Below are 9,858 nucleotides of genomic sequence, written 5' to 3'. Positions count from 1 at the left end.
ATCAGAAAACTGTCAAGTAACAGATTACCGGCATGTCAAAGAGTGGAGGTTGCAGTGGTGCCCCTCCCTCAGTGTGGCAGCTGGGGCAGATTTCCCCCCAGTTTTGGCCCTGGCTGGGCATCAGGGGCTTTGTCTTTGCCAGAATGTCTAAATACGTAGGTAGATTACATAATATATGCTGCTGGTTTATGCAAACAATTACATTTTAGGCTGTGCCTTGAATACCAAAAATGGTTCTGTTCTTGCTAATAACTATTTGAACAATGATGATGTCCATCCAGAATGTTTATTGGTAGTGAAAACCTGCGTAAGATTTCCTATTTAATATCAAACACAAACAGTCTAAAGAACATAAAGCGGTCCTAGATTAATAAACAATTATGTAACTCAGTGGTTCTCAAAATTTGGGGCCAGGGAGAACAATGGATTCTCTATAAAAGTATACTAATAACTTTTCTTACACAATTTCATAGAAATTAAGAACTGTACCGTGAAGCAGGAGGTTGGACACATTTTTATGTGCGTTCAGTGAGCAAGAACACAGAGAATGCCATCCATGTGTTGCGCTAAAGGACCTTTAAAAAGCATGACTGCTCCATGTAAGGCCCTTCTCACAGTAATGTAAGAACTGAAAGCTACCTAATAAACCTGCATCTATGCTTCATATAAACATACTAGGTCCCATGCACACTAGCCTTTTAGCCGTGATGCATAGGTGTTTAGCTGCAGGAGGAGGGCACAGATCAGCCCATCAAACTCTTTCAGAGACTGACAGCTACTGTGGCTAGACAGGGCACCTAGTGGTACAAACATTTAGGGCAGCATGTGCCTAGAAACAAAACCTCTAGTCTGTGTTTCAGACATTCATCCCTTGGTGCATACTGCCTTAAACATATGTACTGTAGGTGCCCCATCCAGCTGCAGTAGCTTTTGTCCTCTCAAACTGTTTGACAGGCTGCCAGCATCAGGGCTAAACAGAGCGGCCAAACGCTTAGCGTGCAAGGGGCCTTATGGGTCAGCGATGCCTTTCTATGGCCTTTGTCCATGCACCCAGGCATGTCCAGGCTATTTATATGTTCACAAAATCAAAGCACTGACGATTGTTTCTTTATGGGGTAAGATCACAAAAGGACCAATAAATGGGCATTCTAATTTTGTACAGTGAAAGTGCAGTTGCTGTAAATTTATTAAAACCCGGTCAAAGAAAAACAAAAACGAAACAGTAGTCCATAGCAACCAATCAGGCTTCATCTGTCAATCTATGGAAAAATTATATTAGAATAATTGGTTGTTAAGGGTAACTCCAGATCTGATTTAGATGAATCGGTTACATTATTCTGGGAATCATTGTGCTGAACCCAATGAATTAGTAAGCTGTTCATCCATGGCAAGAAGTATATCCGGGCCCACATTTATTTGGATTGTGTCTGCAACAGTCATTCAGTTCTCAGCCCAGCCATTATTTCTCATGTAAAACACACCTATACAGGTTTTTACTAAAGCCAGAAAGGATTACTTGCTTGTCCCATAGTTCAAATGGTGCTACAACCCAGGACGGTTTGTTTGAAAGTCTTTTGAAGAAAACCATTATTTAAAATACACAGCATAAGTAGTATCAAGTCTCAAACAGTTTGTTAAAAGCTGTTCCAACTTCTGAGATCATATCGCCTGTGGTCATGGAACGTCCATTTTTCTGGAACGCTTGCTGGTTGCATTGTCTTGTCAAGGAACAGGCTCCAAATGCTGCCACCATGAAAGGATTGTGGCTGGAAAAAAAATGTCCAAATTAATATTGCCACAGTGGTACATTTTCAAAGGTAATCATCACTACAGATTTTAATATATCAAACAACTTCACAAGTCAGCAGAAATTAATGTCACAAAATATAGAACCGTATAAAAAAATAAACCAAAAAAAAAAAAAAAGTTCAGAAGCACTAGTGATTAGGCTGAGAGGATGTCCTCAGTCTGTTGCAGGCAAGAAGCATTTCCTTCTCTCTGCCAATGATCAGACTGTAACGTTGTAGCACATCACAAAGCCAGGGTATGATTGGGGCAGACATTTATGAACACTACAGGCATTACTGTGGAAACACAGCATTTGCAACCTGCATTTGGGGAGTCATTAACTCTGCACTGACAACCGCTGCAGATCTCAGTGCGATTGGAATGTGGTGCACGAAACCCAGGCCTCCCACACCATGTTTTAGTGTATACTGGCCCTGAGCTAACACCTCAGTCCAAGAATAGATGTTGATCCTGGGTGACACCTGAACATGAAGGCATGTCCATCTAGAGCTGAGGTGTCCAGCTCAATTTCATTGTGGGCCGCATCAGCATTATGGTTGCCCCAAAAGGACTGGTTGTATCTGTAAGACTAGATGTCCTGAGCATCACACACCTCCTTACATAAGATGTCACAAGCCCCTTTACCGTCAAGCATCCCACCTTCCCTTACATCACAGTGCACCCCCCTAATATTGTGCTGGTGCCGGGAAGAAGCTGGGGGTGGAGCTGGGAAGCAAAAAGTGCAGGGTCTGGAGGGGGACCAGAGGAAGGCAGAGATGAGGGGATGCTACAGCTGCACAGAGAGGCACAGGATCTGTAGGAGGAGTTCTGTCTTCCTCTCTGCGGTCGATTGCCGAGATGGTGGGGGTTGCAGAGATGAATGTTTCTGCGGCTGCATGGAGAAGCGCAGGATCTGGTGGAGGAGCTCTGTCCTCCTCTCTGCTGGGACAAGGTGCCACAGCTGCAGGAGGCATTAGGGCCACATAAAACGGCCTGCTGGGCCAGATTCGACACATGATCTATAGTAACCCTATTACACACATTACTTTACGTCAAATGTCATGTTAAGTTCATGCAGGCTAAGTCCACGTAAAAGCTGATCTCCATGGCACCTATCATGTTTGGTAAAGTTGATAGCAGTGCTAACAGCAGTGATATTAAACCCAATGCTAAAAAACTGATAATTTAACAAGACATGTGCATGAGTAGTAAAAAAAAAAATGTCCATCCGTATGGAAAGATAATGTTCAAAGCCTTAAGCCCATGTGGATAATCTTCCAATACAATGCTTAAATAAATCCTCCACCGCACCGCAGTGATGACACCACACAGAGTGCTCACTTACCACAAGGCAAGCTTAAATAGCTTGCGACCTAATACCCGGCCAGGACCTTTAGCCAAAGGAAATCAGGGGTATGATATTCCAAGCCCCACGAAAGGGGTCAGCACCGACACAGATTCCGCCAAGCACAGGTCACATAGATAGCCAGATGAGTGTTACTCAGATGTTCCCCAAAAAAGGAAAGGATTCGACATAGCGTAATACTGATAACTCTCACTTATTTAGAAGATAGAAAAACACTTACAATGTCATGGAGATAAAACAGCAAGGAAGCCGGCAGGCTAGTGTAAACACCCGTCCTACAGACGGTACAGACAGTTCACGCAGAACGTCAGCTCCTCCCAACGCGCGTTTCGTCACACAATGATGTTGTCTGGGGCACAGGCGACGCACTGATGTGTCGCGTATAAGTACATATTGGTTTGAACCAAGCCTCGATATGGATCAAACCAGGAAATCATCTTGCACTTCGCCAGTAAACCTGGCAACACCCAAAATCGCCATCTTAGGTGCTGGGAAAACAATCAAACACGGAAAACGACTTGAAAAATAGTGTATGTAAAAATAAGATTTGAGAGGGAGACCGTTGGCACCAAATGCATAAGCCATCCACCGATCTTAATTAATCTCTATAGCAAACCTTTATATATTTAAAAAATATATTAAATCTCAAAAATAAAAATATTAAAAATTAAAAAACTTATTGATTAATTTATTTGGTATTTAGGAATTGACCTGCATTAATACCACTCTGAGATAGAAATCAGGTATTGGGTTAAAATAGGAATAAAAATGAAAATAAAATAAAGTAAAATTTAGAGGACAAGAGAAACAGATATAAGATAGTTGATGGCATATGAAACTAAGGACTATATGTATCAACTAGGAATAAATTTAGTTAAATATATATGTATGTCTGGTTGCCATAGACAGACCCCATAAAACATAGGCGTATACCACTCTTATGCTCAGCATTTCATCTTTATACAAAGAAACAAGAGTGGTAAACCATGTTGACAAAAATAGGTCAGAGATGATTTCCATTGACCCACATGGAGAAGAATTACTTGGTGTATACCCAAATTAATAAATAATTATCCCACATATATAGACCCCAGTGTTCTTCACAAATTAGATGTCCAATATGTACCAAGCAGACCTAAACAACATAGGGACATGCAAAAAAATGTGGTCTAAACCCAACCGACAGTAATAAAAAATGATATATCAAATTGTTCTCAGGAATTATCGATAAAGGCATTGGTATCAGTATCTATATTGAGCCCATGCGGAGTATAACATTTTATTTTACGGATCCATAGCATCTCTAGTCTGGAGATACTCCTAACAAGAGAGCTCCCTCTCCAATGAGGACGGTATCTATCTATCCCCAAAAAGATGGTTTTGGAGGGGTCTTTATTATGTGTGGTCAGATAGTGTTTAGAGACTGAGTGTTTCAGAAATCCATTTTTAATGTTGGTAATATGTTCATTAAGTCTGGCGGAGAGGGGTTGTCTAGTCCTGCCCACATACTGTAACCCGCAAGGGCACTGGAGCAGGTAGACGACCCCCTCCGTCGAACATGTGATGAAAGGTTCAATCTCATGTTCCATCTGTGTACTATGAGAAGTGAACTTTTGGGTACGTCTATGTGTGCCAGTATTGATAGAACACACTCGACATCTCCCACATTTATAATAACCTGTAAGGTTATCAAAAAGACCTTTCAAATTGGCAGTAGGGGGATTCAGAACATTAGGGGCTAGTCTGTCCTTGAGGGACGATGCTCCTCTAAATATGACCTGTGGCCTAAGAATTTTCAATAGATTCTTAATACTATTGTGCTGCACTGAATAAGTAGTGATGAATGGAACAAGAACAGAATTGTTCTCACTAAGTGGCCTCTACCGTCAGCAACCCCTTCCTATCTAAACCATTAACTTCTTTCAAAGTGGATTTAAGGGTATCCAAAGGGTATCCCTTCTCCAAAAATCTATCCACCAGAACTTCAGCTTGTACTAAAAACTGAGTAGTATCTGTGCAATTACGTTTAAGACGTATAAATTGGCTCTTGGGAACAGAACGGAGCCATGTTTTATGGTGGCAACTATTAATCGGGATATATGAGTTGCGATCCGTATTTTTAAAAAACGTGGAGGTAATGAACTGGTTGCGTTGAATAGTTATATTTAAATCAAGGAAATTAATGCTAGACTGACTGGCCTCAAATTTCAAGCACATACCCCTATTATTTTTGTTCAAATCCTCCATAAAAAGATCCAAATCGCTGCGGGCTCCATCCCATAGGAGGAGGATGTCGTCAATGTACCTAGCCCACAGATTTAACTGGGGCCTCTGGCAAACACCGACGACATCCTCCTCCCACAGGGCCATAAAAAGATTTGCGAGGCTGGGGGCATATTTAGCCCCCATAGCTACTCCCCGATCTTGACGGTAAAACTGTTTATCGAATCAGAAGAAGTAGTTATGTGATGCCGCATACCTCAAAAGTTCCATAATAAAATTGATTTGTTCATCGTAGAGTTCAGAATCTCGCCTAAGATAGTACTCCACCGCAAAGAGACCCAAACTGTGGGGAATTATCGTATATAATGATGTTACATCTGCAGTAACCATCCACATGGTGGAAGTAGGGGTATAGTTAGACAAAAGGTTGATAACGTGTCTAGAATCTTTAACAAGGGAGGGCATTTTAGCTACCAAGGGTTGTAAGAAAAAAACCAATATACCTGTCCACCCGGGACGTGAGGGAATCTATCCCACTCACAATAGGATGTCCCGGGGGGCAGGTGGGATGTTTATGGACTTTGGGTAAATAATATATAACTGGAATACAGGAGGGCTTTAGGGATAAGATACAATTTCTCCTTTTTGTTAATAATCCCCTGTGAAAATCCTCCATCAACTATTTTCGCTAGTTCTTTTTGGTAGGGGATTTTACGGTCTGATTTAAGAGGAGTATAAGTATCTCCATCATTTAAGATTCTATACATTTCTGTTAGATAAGCCCCTCTGTTAAGAACTACAATCCCCCCTCCCTTGTCAGCAGGTCTGATAACCAACTCTTTGTTGTTACATAATGAGTCCAGACCTGTCTGGAAGTCACGGTTATTCCTCACCTTTTTAATGGGCATCTTCTCAAGGTCTCTTAGCAGGATGTCTCTGAAAACTCTAATGGAGGGGGCTGTTGCCCCCGGAGGGTTGAAAAGAGAGGCATTGGCAAGTCCTGAGCGGTGGTAATCATTAAACACCTCTCTCCTCGCTACTGTTGGGTTGGAAAGCATATATCTTTTAATATTCATTTTACGGATAAATTTGTGAATATCCATATATGTTTCAAATTTATTCAACTTACCGGGGGGGGGGGGGGGGGGGGAATGGGGTGTGTGCGAATTTCAGGCCTTTATCCAATACTTGTTTTTCCTGGTCGTTTAGAATAACTGTACTTAAACTAAAAATACATGTTCCAGCTAAAGCTTTTTTCTTTTCTAATTCGTATTCGTCTACCCCCTCTGGTTCCTCTCCTTGGTCTGCCGTTCACTTGGTACCCTGGCTGGGCCTGTGAAAACCCCATTGCTGGGAGTCTTGACCCGATGGTCCGGAACTGGCATAGGTAGCCCCCCTATCATTCCCATGATATTGGGGTAGACCAGGAGGTTCTCTACCTCTAGAGGGGTATGGGGTACCAACTCGATCCCCACAGTCCTCTATTGGTCCATCCCGCAAGGGAAAAAATCTATTCTGTGTGTTGCCACCAAAACAATTCTCAGTACTTATTGTGCCAGAAGGATTCGGATGTGAACCGACAGGCATATAGGGATAACTATAATCAGAGTTGTTATGGTATGACGTGCCATCATGTGTAGAGGATGGACCCCCGGATCCCCCAGTCTTAGGGTGATTTTGCACACGAGGTGGAGGGCCCTGTCCATGGTTATAACCTGAACCATAATATAAGTGGTCTTGAGGATAGGGAGCCCATCTCTGGTTATGGTTAGGACCATAATACGGGGTATTCTGATTCCGTCCTCCCCTATTGCCTTGATTGGGTCTAAAAGGGCGTTGGGAGGATCTAGGGAGATGGTGGCCCCCCTTTTCCATGATTATAGGTTCTATAGGGGGATTGGTGGGAACCCCTTCTACTTCTATCATTGGTCCTCTGTGGGTTATTCGGGACAGATGTTTTCCCTTGATTGGAAGTGGTAGAAGGTATTGTTTCCATTGTGGTATTATCTTGATTCGCATTAGCCGCATTTGCTGCCAGTAATTTTTTTTCCCACTCAAATACAACACCACCATGGTAATCTGCTAGGTCCCTATTGTATTTTTTCTTCTTTTTGTATTTCCGTTCTCTGTCCTCTTTTTCTAAAATATTCAATAAAACTTGTGACTTATCTTTATACTCAACAGTATCTTGGAGTGGGGTTAGTTTCTCCTTAAAAGTTTTAATTTCTTCGTCTAACCGAGAAAGTTTCAGTAATTTTCTTTCAATCGGGAACCTGAGAAGGCTAACTTCGGCCTCATTGAAATATTTGTACCAATCTTCCAATTGGATGTTGCCTTTTTGGGGACTAACCTCCCACCTAAGACTTCTAGGGACCATATTTAACTTGACATAGGTCTCTAAATAGGCGACATCCCATTTCGTACGAGTCTCTGATATGGTAAGGTTTTTCAACCTAGTGAAGAGACCACTAAGGTCTCCTTCTTCGTCTTTATATGGTTCAAAAACCCCATTCGTATTAACCTTTTTGGAGGCCCTATAATCAAAGATGTCCATAGTGTGATCAATGGGTATTCAGGTAGATGGTGTCTTGATATAAGAGCTGCAGTATGTGGGTATCACTAAGGCAGACAAATTACATAAAAAATACCGCACTATACAATTTAGATAATGACAAAAATTATAAATCTTATATCATCAGGTAGTGACAATGTGTGAAAAAAACAGTGATATAATTATGAAAACTAAAACCAATAAGGGCAGCTGCTATAAGTGGGATACACACAAGAACATTTGGTAAAGTTGATAAAATGAGAGTTCAGTATTACGCTATGTTGAATCCTTTCCTTTTTTGGGGAACATCTGAGTAACACTCATCTGGCTATCTATGTGGCCTGTGCTTGGCGGAATCTGTGTCGGTGCTGACCCCTTTCGTGGGGCTTGGAATATCATCCCCCTGATTTCCTTTGGATAAAGGCCCTGGCTGGGTATTAGGTCGCAAGCCTATCACAGTTTTTTAGCATTGGGTTTAATATCACTGCTGTTAGCGCTGCTATCAACTTTACCAAATGTTCTTGTGTGTATCCCACTTATAGCAGCTTTTAGTTTTCATAATTATATCACTGTTTTTTTCACACATTGTCACTACCTGATGATACAAGATTTATAATTTTTGTCATTATCTAAATTGTATAGCACAGTATTTTTTATGTAATTTATCATTACTTACCTGAAGTGTACGCTTCATGCAAGGTTATAAAAATTGGCATTTCCTCAATGACACTCTGGTGGCCACATCCCACTGGACCAAATATTGCAGGGCCTGCCTGGAGTGTGCTTTTGTGGTGTCACATGATCGGTTCATACTGATGCTGTACGAGCCAACTTAACCACTTCGTCTATGAGACCCCTGATCCCTCCCCTACCCTTCTAAGCACCCAATCAAATGGAGATCAGTTTGAGCAGTTGATTCATTGGTTGATAATGGCCAGCAAACATAGACCTGAAACTGGAAGTGATGACATTTTTATTATTGTTTGAACTAGATGGACTTGTGTCTTTTCAAACTATGTAAATCCGTCACTTCCAGTTTCAATGATCACTGAAGAGGGGGAGGAAAGGATGCTTCTTTTGAGCTCTGTAAAAATGATTGGGTGGCTGTAGAGTACTCAGATCACTTGTACATGAAAGCCCGTCACCAGCTGAAAATTGTGATACCAGGATACTGGTTGCAGCCATAGCCACAAATCTTGTATAACCACTTGTCTTCCAGGATGTTTATATATACGTCGCCGGACACCAAGGGGGTTTTTTACTAAAACTGAAGAGGGCAAAATCTGGTGCAACTCTGCATAGAACCTAATCAGCTTCCAGGTTTTTTTTTCAAAGCTTGATTGAACAAGCAAATTTAGAAGCGGATTGGCCACCATGCACAGTTGCACCAGATTCTACATACACCAGTTTTAGTAAATCTTAAAGTGGTTCTAAAGTCAGGTTTTTTATCTTTATGCATTAAGATAAAAAGCCTTCTGTGTGCAGCACCCCCCCCCCCCCCCCCCCAATACTTCACTGAGGTCCATTTAGATCCAGCTATGTTGCACAAGAGACTCGGCTGCCCAGGACTCTCCCTCCTCATTGGCTGAAACAGCTGTGAAGGGCCAAAGGACCATTGGCTCCCACTGTTGTCAATCAAATTCAGTGAGCCAATGAGGAGAGGGGGTGGGGCCGGGTCGTGGCTCAGTGTCTGAACAGAGAGATGTGGCTCGGATGCCCCCATAGCAAGCTGCTTGGTGTGGCAGCACTCAACAGGAGGGACCTGAATTTGGGCTGCTCTGTGCAAAACCATGTACAGAGCAGGTAAGTAGAACATTTTTTTCTTTTTTTTTTTAAATAATTAAATTAAAAAAATAACAAGAAAAAAAAAAAAAAAAGACACAAGACTTTAGTTTTACTTTAAAATTAAACCAAACAGTCTCAGATGGAT

The 9,858-nt window shown here is 41.8% G+C and overlaps 1 protein-coding gene across 5 annotated transcripts in view; it reads right to left on the bottom strand.

Annotated features, from left to right (window-relative positions):
- Nucleotides 1–267: 267 nt before the first annotated feature.
- Nucleotides 268–9,858, bottom strand: part of NAXD (NAD(P)HX dehydratase) — a 48,191-nt gene continuing 38,600 nt past the window's right edge. For all 5 annotated transcript variants that reach the window (XM_073614502.1, XM_073614500.1, XM_073614501.1 and 2 more), the window contains one exon: nucleotides 268–1,766. In XM_073614502.1, coding sequence (XP_073470603.1) covers nucleotides 1,616–1,766 — 151 coding nt within the window. In that variant the 3' untranslated portion in view covers nucleotides 268–1,615. The remainder of the gene's footprint in view (nucleotides 1,767–9,858) is intronic.

The sequence above is a fragment of the Aquarana catesbeiana genome, linkage group LG02, assembly GCF_042186555.1.
Source record: "Aquarana catesbeiana isolate 2022-GZ linkage group LG02, ASM4218655v1, whole genome shotgun sequence".
Taxonomy (NCBI): domain Eukaryota; kingdom Metazoa; phylum Chordata; class Amphibia; order Anura; family Ranidae; genus Aquarana; species Aquarana catesbeiana.
The sequence above is the reverse complement of the archived record's forward strand: the minus strand, read 5'-3'. Positions and strand labels throughout refer to the sequence as shown.